The following is an 18,470-nucleotide window of genomic DNA, read 5'->3' as shown; positions in this document are numbered from 1 at the left end:
AGACAAATTAATCGAATCGCTTCTCATCTCTGCAATTTTCTTCTTTTCAGTTTCCTCTTGTTCTTTTTTTAATTGTTTTAACATGTCTTTGTCAACCCCAGAACATGCCCTAATTCCTTGACCACAAATATGCAAAAAATGTGCTTTCACACGCGTATAAGAACCTGTGAAAACAGTCTTACATAGATTACAATGAAACTGCACATTCCCACCACCACCACTACTAGCTTTTACCCTTTTTGTCATAAGCCGCCAAAGTGGTTGAGAAACTTCTAATTCAGAGTTAGAACTTGAACCAAATGTATTGACACTACCGCTAGAACTCGCCATTATATCTGAAAAGTGAAAACTGAAAAGAAAATAAGTAAATAAAATAAAGTTAATAAACACTTCAAAATAAAAGTAATAGGAGCTACCCTCTATCTAACGCAAAAAAGGAGGGGCAGGGCAAGCCCCTGTTGAACCTTATCCGTGTCAGGGGTTTCGCCATTGCCAAAAAGCCAAAGGCAGCAGGGAAAATGAGGAGGGGCCGAGCCCCTCATCATTTTCCTTTTGTTCGGCAGGGGTAAGAAGGAGTGGAGGAAGGAGGGGGCTCGGCTGACAGGTCGAGCCTTGCCATGCCGGATAGAAGGGAAATGAGGGGTTGAGCCCCTCTTCTGTGAATCGAAGGCAAAGGGAGAGGCTCGGTCCCTCTTCAGCGAGCAGAGGGTGCAGGGAGGGGGGATGGGTGGGGGGCTGCCGACAAAAGGAAAACGAGGAGGGGCTCGGCCCCTCCTCGTTTCCCTTGTTGTTCGACGTGGCAAGGCTCGGCTTGTCAGCCGAGCCCCCTCCTACTTCTTACCCCTGCAATAAAAGGGAAACGAGGAGAAGTTGAGCCCCTCCTCTATGAATCAAACGCACAGGGAGGGGCTGAGCCCCTCTTCTGCGAGCAGAGGGTGCAGGGAGGGGGGGCGAGCCCCTCTTCTGCGAGCAGAGGGTACGGGGGGAGGGGCCTGCCTGACATAAGCGAAACGAGGAGGGGCCAAGCCCCTCCTCTGTGAATAGGAGGCACAGAGAAGGGCCGAGCCCCTCTTCTGCGAGCAGAAGGTGCAAGGGAGGGTCGATCGACATACCTGTTGAGTGTTGACGGAGGGGGAGACGGTGGCTGCCTATGCGTACCGTCCGAAGTCTGGATTGTCAACGTGGGTGTAGGAAAAAGTTGCAGGGGCTGAAGGGGAGAAGCAAAATCGAGAGGGTAAGCCCCTCCCCCTGTCGATAAACCCCTTTTAGGGTTCGGCTGCAAAAGAAATTTGGATCTGGGTCGGGTTCGGACCCGACCCGACCCAAATCCAAAATGTAATTTAAAGGTTGAAAATGGACATTTTTGGACTCGGTCAAAATTGACCGAGTCCAAAATGTGGACAGACTCAGCCTGGACTCATTGACCGAGTCTGACTCAGCGTTGACCGAGTCCAGGCCGAGTCCAAAGCCGCACCCGAGTCCGCACCCGTGTCGGGCCGTGTCGACTCGGGTGCGGCACCTCCTTAGCCGAGTCCGTGTGACATAGATGGTTTTTATTCCAGTATACCACTATCAAAGTAACGTAGGAGGGGCTATGATACAGTTTGAGAAGAAGCATAGCACCAGCAGGTTCCAGTATGATCTCATCCTGAACTCGCTAGGACATTGTAACCATATTGAAACTGAAAATTCTAAAGTTTGGAACTGTAAAAGTCTGGCTTATGCTTTGAGTTGGAAGGCAGTAAACTCCATGCCAAACCAAAAAAGATATCAGGCAAACAGAACCACAGACAACAGATATAACAAAAAGCAGAATACTGAAGTTCCTTCCATATCGTATCTTGGAACTCAATTCATTAAAACAAGGCGTAGTGCATATGACAAAAAAAAACTGAACAGCATAGTTTTGATTCTTAGAGAACAACAAACAAATAGAGCATGGTTCTTCCTGTTACCATGGATTGCTGAAAATCTTTGGCTTGTGAGTGCAGGTGATGAAACGCATGTGTGGCAGGTGTCCTTACATTTTACCGAGCAGACTGAAAAAACCATTAACCCAATGGCAGCTACCTTAAGATGGCCCTGATGCAAACTAAATCAAAACATGAGGAAAAGACACACAAACAAGTAGATAAAAAGATACACAAAAACCTATTGATGAATCTATTTCTTTCAGCAGATACAAAAAAATGACAGATGAATGGGAGACTGGTTTCCCTTTTCCAGGCACAAGACAATTAATTAACAGTGATACCATCTACATCTAACCTACAAAAGTACACAAGGACCAGCTTGTTGCCCGCACTTGCACCTGCAATAGAAAGAATAAACCTGGATTTTTTTCCTGTATACATGTATCAACCACTTGTCTGGCCCTGCATGCAGAAACAACCAAACAAACAAACATGAATAAGTGGCACGTTCTATTTCTGAAGAGATGATTAAAATCACAAACCCAGGTGACGATAAATAGAACCAGGGGTGAATCCAGCATGGACTAGGCTCTGCCTAACACTCAGTTCAGCGAACTCATCAGGTTGGTTGATAACTTCATATTGATTCTGTACCTCAAGTACTGGACTGCTCGACTCTGATACAAGTCAAGTTGGTGGAAGATGCACAAGACCATAGCTGGGTTTCATGTAATTTGAATGCAAGCTAGAAGGCCAGGTCTACTTGGAGATTTGAAACCACCAAATTGAGCAGTTGAAAGGCAAGCACTTGAGGACCAGATTTTACGGATTCCGCTTATATGACAATGGAGGTTCAAATAAGCAATCAAAACAAGAATTAAAAGATTATTTATTTAATAAAAAAGGCATTTCTGTGAAGGAGCTAGGCCAAGCTCACGCTTGGAAACAAACAATAAGTGTCCAATTTTTTATATTTTTTGAAAGGCAAGCTAGGGTTAGGCAGACTCCCACCAGTTATTAATCAACCGTACCATTGGATTTTGAACTTGTAATATCCTAACACAAGGTGACGTGCACTAACTGCTCCTACCAGACAAGTGGAGCCCTTGTTGGTAACTACAAGTCTCCAATTGTTATATATAATTACTATAAAAAAAATCATAAGAATTATCACTTATAACATGAAAACGTATGATGCAGACTGCCTCTTTAACACTTATCCCAGGAGTGACTAGTGCAGCGGGACAAACTTCACTATGAAACACTACCAAGTAAAAGGAAAAATTACATCAACAAAATATTTAAGGAAAAAAGAAAGAAAGATGCTATCAGGCATTTAACTCAACCCTGACTCGATTTTGTGACTTGGTTAGGGCATGAGCACAAGAAATTAAATATTGTTTCATACTAAACAATCTCAACCCATTAGGACCAATTACCAAAGACTGGCATAACAAGGTAAAGAACGTTACCATGTGACAAGATCGAGGCTCTTCCAAACCACCAAAATTGCTCTTTGACAAACAGTTCACATGGACAATTACTTTTGGCGAAGAGTCATTATCCATGCTTCCAGCACCACGGGTAGGAATACTCATATATGCTGCCCCTTTAAACATCCACTCATCCCCCTCGTGACAGTAAAAATCTTCGAACAGATCACCACATAATGCACATGTACACTGGCTTTCATCAGCAGGGACCATTGGTTCAGATTTCTGAGCAGGCAAAGTTGTTTCATTTGCTGGGCTGTGGATTGGGCCAGAGGATGGACCAGCCTCCCCTTCAACCCAATCTCTCAAACTAACATACCACTTCCTTGATATTCTCTTGAAATCGTTAAGTTCAAGCTTCCTTGCATGCCAATCTAGGTGCTTGCAGAGATTGTCTTCAAATTTGAGCCGAAGGCCACATATGCTGCATTGATGTGGAAGGTTATCAAACAAGCCATTGATGACAGATGGGTGAAACTCTCGGACAACCTCAGGCTTAAATTCAACGCCTATCCGGTTCCTGATTTCAATTGATGCATTTGAACAGCCAGAAGGCATTGAACTAGACTCAGAAACAGACAGCTCACCATCTGGAGGGGTAAGAGGGGAAGTTGTTGAAACAAATTTTGATGAACCCAGCTTAGAGCTTTTGGTAACAAGGCGTTCACTCTGATTCTGAATTTGAATTGGCACCTGAGCTGGGCTAGGTTTTGATGCTTCTGGTGCCGATGTTGAAATCAAACCTTTAGCAATTAGGGAGCTCAACAAACTTGAAAGTGGATTTGTCACGACATTTCCAGAGCTTGAATTCTGTGATGAGGTACCTACCATCGACAATACAGGTGGGGGGCCAGGTGGTAGTGGAGGCTGAGAATTTCCGAGAAGTGGTAAGGACACAGCTGATAACGAATTCTGTGGACTTTGACCTAATAAAGTTGTAGATGAGGTAGACATAGCATGTGAGGATGCTGAGATTGGCATGGTTGGTGGCCCACTGGGCAAAGGGGCCTGTATGCTTAAAGTTGATTGTGAAAGCCCAGACTCAGAATAACTCTTGTTTGAGAAACTGCTAGTGGTTTTAGGCACATCGGTTGATGCAGTAGATTGTGGAGGTAACAAGCCACTCTTCATAATAGCAGCCAATAAACTATTTGTGCTTGTCTGATCTGGAAGGTTCATAGAAGGATTATTAGGGAGACCTAAACTTGAGGATGATATAGTTTGGAGTCCAAAACTTTGAGGTTGTATCTGTGGCTGAGATGGTTCTGGCTGCAGAAGAGGAAGGTGAATCCTTTGTTGTGCTAGAGAAGATGCACTATCAAAATGTTGAAGAGGTTGTGATTGCAGGGGCATGTGTGAGTGCAGCAAGGTGCTAGCTTGGGCTTGACTTTGAGGTATACAAGGAAGTTTTTGGTTGTCCTGGATTTCTGGTGGTGCGTTGGCCTGCCCAACAATATGAGAAGCATTTTGTCCTGTGGAAAAGGACATAGCTTGTGGATGTTCATGTTCAGATAAATTGTGCGGTTGAACTCGAAATGGTAGCTGATAAGGAGTTGAAGATGAAGGTGAGTGTGGGTGCTGATGCATAGATGCATGAGTAGAAGGTGATGGAGGTCTTTGAGATTGCGGATGCTGGTGCCCAAGTGCTCCACTGAATCCTGGGACAGTATGCTGGAAAGATCCAAATCTTGAACTAGCAACCGGTCCAACCTGTGCTCCAACTCCTATTCTCCCTATGGATGGCAGAACCATATTTGAACTTAAATTACCACCTAAAGCAACAGAATAGCCCTCTAGTTGACCTGTACCAATGGAAGCTGTTGGACGGTTTAGAGCACCAGCACGGTGTAACCTGGACGTTAAATGAGGCTGGTCCGGTTGGTCTTGAGGAACCCATCCTCTTTGATGGCCAAATGCAACTTCTACTCCTTGCCCTGCAGATAATGAATCAACCGAAGTTTCTCTCTTATCCCTAGAGCCTGCATCCTTCTGGCCATGAGATTGTTGATCATCAAGCCCCTATGAATGATACTAAAAAATCAGCCTGCAGACAATAACCTACTACCTTCACACAGCTATGACACCATAGTTATATAGTGCTCTCTCTCTCTCTCTCTCTCTCTCTCTCTATATATATATATATATATATATATATATATATATATACATATATATATATATATGTGTGTGTGTGTGTGTGTGTGTCTTAATGCCCATATAAAGCTGTGGACAACACACACACACACAATCAGTATGTCGCATAAACACACACAAGAAAAAAATAGCAAGACATATTTGAACCTCGAATTACAAAAATAAAGAGGTTAGCAAACCAACCATGTAATGAATCAAAGCCAACAAAGTTTACATCTCTAATTTTTTGTTGCTAATTTACATAAGAACGTGATGTAATTATCGAAAAAATTTACCATATTAACCATAAAAGATACACTTTAACAGAAAAAACTAGGAATACAAAGAGAAGACATTTTTAGATGTTGAAAATGCTTATAACGTGCAAAATTGTTGGACACTCATGAACTAGAGTATGCAGAAGCCTTCAAGGAAACTTGGTGTTTGGCAGATGTCAAAAAACTGACAAGGCCATTTGGTAGGAGCATGCAGGTAATGTGGCATGGCATACAACAAATACATTTTCAGTATGGTTAAAAAACGAAGGGAAGTTTATCTGTTGTGCAAAGGAGGGAACCAAAAAGCTTCAAAACAATTATTCAACCATAAAAGCAAAGAACAAGCTTGGAGAATACTCTTTGAGCAGGAAATTTATCATCGCCTTGTACAGGCTTCTCTGATAGAGACACAGCATCAGCCTGACTCCAGTTCGAATTCAGTTGCTCAGAATCTGCAGGCATCCATTTGCGCAACTGTGCACTTGGAGGCTTTTCCAAATAATCACAATTCCAACCACCTTTTTTTAATCCATCTGCCTCTGCATGATCAGTTGTTCTGGATTTCATGTCATCCCAGACAAATTCTTCTTCCTCAGAGTTCTTCCAGTTCCTCAAAGTGCCTCTTGTGCCTGAACTTGCAATATTCGGGGCTGGATTTAGCTGAGGCAAAGTTTGTCCAGATCTAGAAGCTCTGTAGTTTCCATATGAACCTACTAAATCACGTGGGGGTATGTGTGCCATGTCAATACCATTCCTTTTACCAAGTGTTGTGCTTGCTTTGCTGCTTTCATCTCCTCCATACCAGGCCCGATCTTCTCCTTCATTACCCTCAATTACCCTCTCACCAAGTCTTTTTGTTCCCATCGCTCGACGGCTTGCAGGACCAGAGCCAAACTCATGGTCTACAGGTACTGATCCAGGTCTTTTACCATATGCTGGCTCATTCAAAGGCTCTTCCCTCTGAGAACGCTTTAGATTCTGCAAAATATAATTAACATCCAACATAGAGGATAATCATCATTTTTTTTTGTTTTGAGGGTATAGAGTCTCGACAGTACTGTTATTAAAGAAAGAAGATCCACCAATGTGGATAACACAAGAGCAGCATCACAAAGTGCAGTTGCAAGGTAAGGCAGGTAACGAGAAAAGCATAAATTAAAAAAAAACTCAAACAACATGACCATCTTACAAGAAAATGTAGCATTAGGGTGAACCTACGTCACATAGGTACGGGTGTGGGTCCATAGGGACGGCGAGACATAAATTGCTAAAAGCATGGGCACGGGGTACCGCTACTATATACATATGGAATTTTTTTAAGAACAAATTGTATATATGCACATATGCATGTATATATATATATATATATATATATATATATATATATATATATATATATATATATATATATATATATATATATATATACACACACACACACATAGCGAGAAAGAGAGTATATCATAATAGTAGTAAGGCATAAGAAATGTATACCCATAATAACTTGATAAGCAAATTACATCTTTTGTCTGAATGAATTCACAGTAAACAAGAAAGTGCTTAATGTGCATTGAGCTAAATGATATTCAAGGTGGAAGGGTGGAAAACTTATGTAGCATAAAAGTGTTGGAATGTTCTGCAAGACCTTAATGCACAAACTTGAGGATGGTATAAAAGAAAAATGAGCAGATAACAAATAACATATAGCAATTTTAACAGGGACTTACTGTCCATGGTTTTGGACCCCCAGAAAGATCTGTTTGTGCAGGCCTCACTACATCCTCCTTCAATGTGTTTCTACTGTTTTCAGTTTCGATTCCCTTAGACTGCAAACAAATAGTTGAATAAAATAAAGCAAGCCAATATTGTTACCATTTACCTAACACAATAAATACCAAGATTTTGATAAGAAAGAAAGTCAAACTGTACTAATCTTAAAGACTGCAGGTATGGAACCAAATACAAAGTTCGAGTAGGCAAAACTTTATAATTATCTGGCCACAGCAATGTAAAAGATCCATATCTATAGGCAACTTACAGTCAGGCATTAAAGAAACTGAAGTCACCCATCACTCTGCAATATTCACTCAATGATAATAAGATAAAACCTCAGGCTATCTAACGATGGTCATTTTCCACTGTAGCCAGCTTAGATATCCACCGCTCTGGAAACCTTGACATTCCTATGGTTTCCATCATTCGATTGCCTTTAAAGCTGCTGCATGACATTCCTATGGTTTCCATCATTTGATTGTCTTTAAAGCTGTTGCATGTGAACCAGGGTTACCGGAAGCATCATAGGGCATGGGGAAGCACGCTTTCCCGAAGCGCGTTTCAGAAGAGCGAAACGTGGCGCTTCCAAAACATGCTGGGAAGCACGCTTCCCCTTCTTTTTTCATTTTTTTTGTGCTTTCATTTTTATTTTTATTTCCTTTTTCTCTTTTTTCGCTTCCCCCTTGCTTCCTAGGTCGTTTCTGGTTCGCTTCCTAGGTCGCTTCTGAGATGATTCCTGGTTCGCTTCTAAGTCGTCTTGTGCTTCCCGCTTCCTAAAATTTTGAAAATGCCTCGCTTCCCGCCTTCCCGCTCCTGCTTCCCCGACTGGCAACTCTGGTAAGAACTCAAATTAAGGGCACATCTGCAAGTGTGAAGGTATACTGCTGTCCCTGAGAAAGTTGCTAAAATTTGCTTACTCAGGATGAAGGATAGAGAAAAGTTTCACAGGCAAAATCTCTCACCTGTGCAACTTACATGTTCATTTGGGTGATTTTGCCATGAGAAAATAAACTGTACTTGCAAAATTCTGAAGTGCTCTCACCTGAGAAAATGTGGCCTACTTTCTTAGGTGAGGAAGTGTTTCACAGGCTTGCAAATGTGCCCTAAGATCAAATAAAGAGCTGCAATCAAGTGTTCAAGAAGTGTAACACGAGATGCACCAGAACGCTGACCAGAAAATGTGTAATTTTACTTTATACCTCACATACACCAACAAGCCACTTCAATTCACAGTTTAATGCCAATCTGGTTTTCTCAATAATTAGAGAAAAAAGAAGCATATAAAAGTGCAGACACATGAGAGTGACTTTTTATTAAAAAATGAAAAGAACATGTTGGAGCAAAATTTCAGTCCATATTTCAAACAAAATACAGAAACACGTTTGAGATCAGAGTAATAGTTAGAAAATACTTTCAAATATTTATTTTTATCCATAACTAGATGTAGTAATTACCCTGCTTGACTGCTGAAGTCGCTGTCTTGCTTCCAAGTATTTGGGATTTACATGAATGCTATGTGGTGGGAGCTGAGATTGAGGATCAGATCTAGATGCAGGGACTCCAGAAGATGAACCATTCACAGAAGGAAAATTAAGTTCTTGCTCTATGGCACGAAGTGATGGAGGAGGGAATACACCCTTCCATGTCCTGAAGAGATGCTGCATACTGGGATGTGTAGATGGATCAACCTGTCTGTAGGCCTGACAGAATACCTAGATGAACAACAAGTATTTTGATTAAGATTATGGAAACTGAATATAACCATGATAATGAAATTATAAACTGAAATTAAATAATCAACTTATCTGTAAGCCTTACAGAATAACAAATATTTGAGTCTTTGACTACTATGGACATTGAATATAACCATGATAATGAAACTATAAAGTTACTAAACTAAAAAAACAAGAAAATGATTCATAAGCAGATGCCTAACCAAGAAAACTTGGCATTAGACTTTTAAAGATAATTAAATTCAATTATTCAAGTGATAGGAACATATGAAAATTTTCCAGGATAACTTCAATATAAGGTTGAAGAATGTTCCTTCAATAGATGACAAAGAGCTACCTATACGAGAAGAGAAGTAATTGCAGAATCCACAGAAACAGTTGGCTACATTTTCACTTAGAGAAAAAAAAAAGAACTTCAGAAAAAATCTCACCTCAGGAAGCCGTGAAGCGAAGTACTTGACATAGTCTCCTCCAATATTCTTTACAATACTGTCTAGGAGATACAGAGAAGGCAACTTTTTCTCACTGGGAATCTGCAAGTTTTAATGGAAATATCAGTTGTGGGACAATGAACAAATTCATAGAAAAAGGTACATCAATCCTTTGATCTAGAAATAACAAATGAAGGGAGTTCTACTAAGAATTTTCTTTATGTATTTATGACAATGTTTCTATCTATGCCATAACTTGGCAAATGAGGTCATATCTGCTTATGCGTCCAGCACACGAAACAGAAAAGACAACAGTATACCTGCTCACAGTAAATAAATTATCACATAATCCATAACCAGTTGAAGCCAATCAATACTAGGTCATTGTTAGGTCATTCTAAATGGTACATAGCCTAATATTGATCATATCGAGTATACAACAGCAATAGATGACACTCAAATATAAAATCTGCCCGTGCTTCTCTCCATTAAAGTACACCACCCTGCTGAAGGTAATCACCATATCCATATTTTTTGACATGTCAGCAGTTTGCATCTCCATTTCCAAAATGAGAACCCTACTATAACACCTGGGTAAATGAAAAAATAATAGGTCCAAAGGGCTACAATTCATGTTCATGCATCAGCTGTGTAATAAAAACCAGTGACATTTTTTTTCTATTTGCAGATCTTGACAAACCCATGCAGATTCCTTTACACTTTTTTTCCTCCATTTCATTTTACATGAAAGAAAGTGCTTGAAAATAGTTTTGCACTGCATTCCTGAGGCTAAACCTCTCTGTTGAAGTTCCAGTTACATCAACATATCTGCAGCTTAGATAGAGAAAAATCAAGTTTTATTATTCATTGGTTATGTGAGGAAGGTTGTTGACTAGTTTCTGGAAAAGAAATTATAGCTTCACATTTTCAGTCAAGTTGTGCTATAGACCCACCTAACATCCATGTGTCCAAAAGGTTTATCACCTTGATCAATCGGCAACCAGCTGATTCTCATACAAATGGTTCGTGTAAAGTAACAAATAATCATTGATGTCATTCAATATACAGGTAAGATAGAGAGATGGCCATTGGCCTAACAGCCAAATATTTTGCCATGGCTTGGCATAGTTAACCTACAGTTAAAGTTAAACATAAAAGTTATTATTGATTAGAGAATAACTTAGAACAGTTGAAAACCAGCACGCATGCATCAAACTTTGGAAGCAACTAGTAGTCCTACCACAGCTGCTTCATGTTATTATACTTTTTGGCAAGAGATATAAATCCATGGAAATGATCATTATCACGGATACTCCAAACATCTTTCTTCCCTGAAAGCCGTTATATATCATTTGACCAACAAGATCTTGATTGTCAAACATAATGGAGTTATCAACGGCATTTACCAGCAGACTTCAAAAGACATGAAAATCTTTCTCAAGATTATGATAGCTTGGCAGCACATGGACAGCGAGCAAGCCTATCTCATGATTTCTTATAATGAAGCTGTAAATATGCCTTCCGTCGTTTACAAGGATTTTCATTTGCAATGCCTCAATGTTTGTTCTCTTCAGTAATTAAATATGCCTTCTGCTATTTACAAGGACTTTCATTTGCAATGCCTCAAAGTTTGTTCTCTTCAGTAATTAAATATGCCTTCTGCTCTTTACAAGCATTTTCATTTGCAATGCCTCAAAGTTTGTTCTCTTCAGTAATTTTTGGATAATCTAAAGAGGCAAATGCACATTGAGCCTTCAGTTAATTGCTTCACAAACCAGCTTCACCTAGTTGCTCCAGTAATCACACAAATGACATGCCACTGCCTTGCCCTCTATCTAGAATACACAATCATGTGCACATGAGAGAAACATGTACATGAGTGACCAGCGACCAGATATATAAACCCAAAAACACACACACACACACACACACACATTTGCACAAGGATATGCCCACACCAAAAAAAAAAGATTGCTTATGCTTGCAGTGGAAAAAGAAGGGCAAGGCATGCCAACATCAACTTAAAATACGAAAAAAATCACTAGTTTGCAGGCTTACAGTACTGCTCACAAAGTTGCATCAGATTATGAAAATTGCAGGAATGGCAGCATATGATCCTTAATTTGCAATTGTTTGAGACTTGAGTTTCCAAGATTTAGAATATCAAATAGTTTTCATTGATGAGGAAATACGATCAAGTTGAATGGTCATTGATGGCTATCAATGTTGAGCATTTGTAGAACACGAATTGAACAATATAAAGTAACAGTTACAACAGTTTATTCTGGGATCCAGAGATTAACTCATATCTGCCACATTCCAATAGGAGCTACACTGGACTTATATGTTGAATGAGTTGCCCACAAGTGCACAATACACGTTCTACAACAAGGATATTCATCTTTCATATTAGAAGCCAAAAAAAAACTTCAGATGCCTATCGGGAATAGTCCATCATCCAGTTTGAATTATGTGCATTAGAAAGTGAACTTTTCAACTTGCTTGGCGCTTGTGAGGGTTAACAAGCTTATATCAATGAATATTGAAGTGCAACAGCCCACAACACAAGCCCTTGCATTAAATCAAGATCTTAGCTCTCCATTCCAAAACCTGATATTCTAAGAGAATACACCATCCAAAAGACGTAAATAGTAACATCTGGCCTTTGGTAATAGTAGAGCATGACACATAGTAACCAGCAAATACAAATTAACAAAAACAAGGCACTGTTAAATGAAGAACAAGAAGAAAAAAAACATGAAGACTTGCTATTGGAAAGTGCAGAACACCATTACATCACTTGACTCCAAGTATAATGGGGATATTTGCTTCAAATTGTGCATCCTGTCAAAAGAAAAATGCACGTCCTTGGAATTTCTTCAACAACATTCGCAGCAAGAGTTTGTCAAACTCAGCACTTGTTCCTCCTGGATTCCATAAGTACAATTAAAAAATGCAAAATGCACTACAGGACATTCACTGCAGTAGAGTCTGCTATAAGTTATGGCAACTGAAGACTCATCCCCTCTGGATTCTGAATGCAACTAACTAGAGGAGGATCGAAGCAACAGATCCCCCCCCATCTTTTTTCCGGTTGAAAACCAATCCATAAAGTTAGTGTTACTTGAAACTAATTGCTTCCTCATCAAAGAATGCATTACCCCCATCATCTTTCTCGATTGAAGCTTGGCCAATCGATAAAGTTAGTGATAGTAGAATAAATGGATTCCTCATCATAAACGTGAACATTGATATTCCTTCAATAAGGCTTATCTTGAAGTATGAACTGTTTTGGAACCCATATGGAAGCCACGTGCACTTGTTTATATAATATATACCATTCAATATTATCAAAAACAAAATCAGGAAATGCCTTTTAAATACAGATCCAAGATTCTAGTGAATAAAAACGTCGATTTGTCTCGTATGCTTCAGCGCACAAGCTCAGGAACCAGATAAACTTGGTAATGGGTGATTTCTTGGTAATTCTTGTTTCACAGTCCATTAGGGACAAATTCCATGGCACCAACCAATCCAACTATCGTACATAGACATTCACACCAAATTAAAAAAAAAAGGAACTCAAAATGGCGCTCATTCATCACCCAGGAAACAAAAGAGAAAAGAAGAAGACGAAGAAGAGATTACTTGACTAATTTCATCACTTGAATGCAACTCTGAGAGTACAATAACGCTATAAAACAGGACACCCCAAATCTGACTATCACCGGCACTAAAAATCCAAATTTCAATCAAATTTCTGTTTTCTCTCGCATATAAGAGATCAATGACAGCGAATTATCACCTCTAGGATATTTGCACAGACAGTGGCGGTGATTCCCTTGGCCGCATGGGTGTTCTCCCCGGCAATGATCGTGAGGTTCGTGATGATCGGTTTGGAGTTAAACGTGAGCTCCCCGAGTGCCGTCTTGTACTGACTCAAGAGTTCCTGCTGCTCGTGGTAAGCCCTCCTGCCCGATTCGTCTCTTTCCGTATCTTCATCGACGGTGACCCTCACTCTCTTGCTGTCTCTCTCACTGTCGTTTGCCCTAAACCTAGCAAGGAATGCGCCACCACTGCCGGCGGCAGCCCGTGGAGGAACCGCTTTCTCAGCGTCCTCGGTCAATCTAGGCTTCTTCAATCCGAGCTCCCTCGTTTTATCCATCGATCTCCGAGAACTCTCTGTCTCCATCTCCAACAACGGATGCAAAAAACAAAGAAAAAAAAAAGAGAAAAGAAAAAAAAAAAAACCTAAAACCTAGCCCTAATCCATACAAAACTCACCACCGAACTCGCTTCGGTAGGCAGACCCATGTCCCCGCGGATAAGTCCGACGGGGTGGATCCGGCAATCAGAAACCCTAATTCTTCACGAAATACAGATCCGGAGAGGGGGAGTCGCATCCTAAAGGGAGGATGGGGCGGCACCGGCGGAGCCGCTGGCCCGGGAGGAATTGGGCGTCCGTACGAGACCTCCCCGGCGGTTAGAGGGAAGGTAGGAAGGAGAAGCAGAACGAGAGGAAGGGAAAGTGAGTTGCAGAGGTTCCGGATAGCATCCGCAAGAGGAGAAGGAGAAAGGGAGGGAGGGGAGAGGGCACAGATGCTCGAGCTCGCCGGCTCCGTCTTTTATATTTTCTCCTCTCGCTTTGTGTTACTTGTCCTGTCTGTTTGCCCCTGAACGGGTTGGATTTTCAACTCCGATTCGAACCGCTGCACTATGACCCAAATGCGCTACGCCTCTCCGGTTCTGGATAGTATATTTCTGAATACGGGTCGGATTCAGCCCAAATATGGCCCGTTCTACCACAACTGAATGAACATGCATGAATTGTCTGGATTGATTGGGTCTTTACTTGCCTGTTATTTCTATTCCCACTTGAAAATCAATGGTTTGTACATGTTTACGGTGTTGTTTTGGCTTAAAATTTATAGTTTTTTGAACTAAGCTTTTTGACCAAATAACTATCTCTACTAAGTGTTTTGGGAAATGAGTTTTGAAAGAAAAGCTTTATGAAATATGTTTAGTCCACATTGAACATTTTTTTAAAAACACATTGGATTTAAAATGAATAGAGTTAACTTAGAAGGCAAGGCCCTCAAAAGGTTTATCAATTAAACTTTAGATTTTGAACTTTGGACTTTAGACTTAGACTTGAATTTGGATTCAGATTTAGATTCGGTTTGATCTGGTCTTTGTCTTAACTTTGACTAATCCTTTGGACTTCATAAAATTTCTTTAAAAGATATTTAATATTTTTTTAAAGAAGATTTAACACCAAAAATGGTTTGAAAGGTTGACGAACCAATCAAGTATCATTCTTTATCGAGTGTGCCACCTAGCTTAAGTTTTGATGTTAGTGGGTGCATGCATGGCCTATTAGTGGAGTGCATGCATGGATTTAAAATATGTTATTGAAAGGGTAAGGTCCTTAAAAGGCTTGTCAATTGAACTTTGGATTTGGATTTAAATTTAGATTTAGATTCGATTTGATTCAGTGTTGATCTTGACTTTGACCAATCCTTTTATCACTCGTTTACTTCATAAGACCTCTTTAAAAGAGATCTAATACTTTCTTGAAATATATTTAATACAAAAAATGGTTTGAGAATTTGACCAGCCAATTAAGGTTCATTCTGGATCATAATTGAGTGTGTTACCTAGCTGAAGATCTTAACATAAGTGGGCGCATATAGGGCTTTAAGAGCTATTATGAGGCATGCTAAATGTTGTGGTCAATGGACCTCTAAACAGTTGTTGACCAATTGTCTAACCCAAGTCTATACATACCTTGGAAGTTCCCTTAATTAAAAAATAGTGGTTTGGTTGGTGTAGACTCCCTTCCTATTCTTTTCACTTTTGTATCAAAATTGTTGAGGTGTGAACTTGGTTGTATATCATAAGGAAAGTTACAATTCACCCTTCTGCACTCAGCTTTTACTCAAATGGGAAAGAGTCGCTTTTAAGAGAGCGCCATAGTGCAAGCCTCTAAGCCAATTTGATTATTGTCATCACCATGATCATCATTCAGATTGTGCAAAAAAATTATTAATTTAAATGTGGCATCATGTTTCATGGCGATCACATAGAAAGATGTTTGATCGATGGTAGAAAATCAAATAGAGTAAGGTATGTTGTTAATATTATATATAATTTTTTTGTTTCGTCATCTTGGCAAGACAATATAGTCTATAATTTTTTGACCAAGTGACTGCATGTTGAAATTCTTAAGCCTAACTATGAAGTACTGATGGGGTTTTTATGTGTTTTTCCTAATCTCTTGATACCATAATTATATATATGAATTATATTGGTATTTTTCATCATTAAAAGGTACAAAATTGATGCATGCATGATTTTGTTTCTTGGCATTATTTTGGATCTTAATTTGGAGATTAGATCCACTCTTGGGTCCAATTTCTTATCCTAATCAACTTTAGGATTTTTGTTTTAATTGGATTCATATAGTTATTTTATACTTGTGAGCTGAATTTTATTGTTCACTCAAGGTCTTGTATTGGGTCTTTTCTATAAGTAGCATGTTTCTCAAGATCTTGGGTTTTAAATCCTTATTCACCTTTATATTTTGAATTCATTTGAGATTAATATTTATTTATTTACACTTATTAACCATGCAAACTGATTTAATGTGATTATATGTTGTTATAGTTAAAATTGAGTCTTGCATTGGGTATATTTTATATTTGTCGAGTTATATGTTTGAATCCGAACCTATATTCATTTCATGCATTTCTCTAGATTCTATTGGTGTTGGTGTTCCTAAAAGTGTTATATGCATATATTATTAAATTTTATTTTTTTGGAAGTGGTGTGGGTCCTTACTAAACCATTTTTTATCTTGACCTATTTTTTTATGGTTTTTGGATCTTTACTCATATTTGAATTTTTGGATCCAAGTATGATTTCATATCTATATTTGTGAATTCGATCAACATGTTTATTTGTTATGATAATTTTGATCAGCACATATCATGATTGATAAATGAATGTCTTGTGGTGTTTATTTGGACATGAATATATGGATGTTCTCAACTTATTGTGTAAAGATATTACCCTTATTATCACTGAGAAAATTATGTATTTCTAATCTCAAGCGCACTTTGATGTGAATATTCAAACTTGTTCGTAAATAACATTGATGTCTTATTTAACCCATTTATATGGATCAAAATGAGACTCTCGTATGCTTGTGTGCAAATTCAAAGAAAAATGTGATATTTATGTTTTTCTCTTGAGAAGTGGTTTTTGATCCAAGTATTATGTTTTTAATCTCGACTCTTTATCCTAATCTTAAGAATATGAACATTAATGTTCTTTGTATTATAAATTAATTTTAACTTGAAATTCTTTTTATTTGTCTAAGATAATGTTTTGGCCTATTATAAATTAAATAATTTTGTTTGAGAGATACATATAACATGTGCATGTATTGAAATGCAAGAATGTTTAATTATGCATGATTCAATTTCAATTTGTATCAAGGATAAAAAATGAGATATCTTATCATGTTTCATATTTTACTCTTTTTTTCTAGTTATTCAAATTGTATTTTTATGACACTAAACCAATCATATCCGATGACTTACTAGTAGTAGAAATGGGTAACGATGTTTTTTTATTCAGATAAAGGATGAAATATGGGTTTAGATCTTTAATTCATTCTTACATGTGTAAAATTATCCTAAATTGTAGGGGTAGGTAATATAGTATTTTATGAAGACTATTATGGAGCCAAATGATGGCAACATGAGTGTAGAGTTCACTTTACATAAATGCATGTCTTACTCTTTGAGATATGTATTATATATTCACTATGATGAATCTTATCTTAATGTTCTAGGAAAACTAATCATTGAAAATTAGTGTGGCTTTATTAAAATGACTAAATATTATGTTGATGTTATTTTACCTTCACATAGTGAAATATGTTCTCGATATAAGATCTTTAGATGTTTGAAAGGAAAAGTATGTAATGAATTTTCCCAAATCATTATCCAACATAAATCTACATGTAGCATCTCATAGAAAAGTGATAAATAATGTTTCATATATAATTAGTTTGAACCTTAACTATAATGTTGGATGAGATTTGTCATACACCCCAACTTGTAGAGGTAATAATTGATTTGATCAGATTTGCAAAGGATCTCATACCTACCATGTTTAAAATCGATATGAATTTGAATTTTAGTGTTTAATTCACTTTAAAATTATGTAATTGTTTTTAATCAAATTTTTGAAACTTGAAAACCTATAGTCAAAAGTTCATCAATTTTATGATCTCGAAGAAAGATCTTAGCATTTGAAAGTCCACCATATCTATATAGTGATAAATTTGATAATGGTTTCTATCAAATAATTACATATCATTTTAAAAATAAGTTTTTTTATCTTAATTATACAAACTTAATGGATAATGGATTTTATGATCCTTACATATTATTCTTGAATTTTATTATATTTTATATGGGTGATATGTTGATAATGAGTAACATAATGGATTTTATCTCACCAAATTTTTATATTATGAAATTGTTTGTTTTAATATGTGATGTTATAACAATTTTATCATGTAAGTGAATCATAATCCATTCATATTGAAAAGCTTTAGAGAAATTCAAATCCTTAATATACAATATGATCATAGTACTATTTTACACTAGAAGATATTTGGTCCCAACTAAAGTGTATGGATATC

The 18,470-nt window shown here is 38.2% G+C and overlaps 1 protein-coding gene across 1 annotated transcript; it reads right to left on the bottom strand.

Annotated features, from left to right (window-relative positions):
- Positions 1-1,904: 1,904 nt before the first annotated feature.
- Positions 1,905-14,345, bottom strand: LOC149838078 (polyadenylation and cleavage factor homolog 4-like). The gene is made up of 7 exons (XM_090006356.1): positions 13,560-14,345; positions 9,755-9,856; positions 9,045-9,302; positions 7,545-7,643; positions 6,175-6,795; positions 3,386-5,425; positions 1,905-2,375 (listed from the first exon to the last, which is right to left on the bottom strand). Exons 1-7 carry the CDS (start codon positions 13,944-13,946, stop codon positions 2,358-2,360), a joined length of 3,525 nt encoding a protein of 1,174 aa, XP_089862482.1. The 5' UTR covers positions 13,947-14,345; the 3' UTR covers positions 1,905-2,357.
- Between the last annotated feature and the right edge of the window lie 4,125 nt (positions 14,346-18,470).

The sequence above is a fragment of the Nuphar pumila genome, chromosome 5 (assembly GCF_984573655.1).
Source record: "Nuphar pumila chromosome 5, dmNupPumi1.hap1.1, whole genome shotgun sequence".
Classification (NCBI taxonomy): Eukaryota; Viridiplantae; Streptophyta; class Magnoliopsida; order Nymphaeales; family Nymphaeaceae; genus Nuphar; species Nuphar pumila.
This window is presented reverse-complemented; position numbering and strand designations above follow the sequence as displayed.

Coding starts and splice junctions, on each gene's coding strand:
- LOC149838078 (XM_090006356.1), bottom strand. CDS start 13,946: ATGGAGACAGAGAGTTCTCGGAGATCGATGGATAAAACGAGGGAGCTC. Junction 9,303..9,754: donor TCGCTTCACGGCTTCCTGAG/GTGAGATTTTTT, acceptor TTGTTCATCTAG/GTATTCTGTCAGGCCTACAG. Junction 6,796..7,544: donor GGGGTCCAAAACCATGGACA/GTAAGTCCCTGT, acceptor TATATTTTGCAG/AATCTAAAGCGTTCTCAGAG.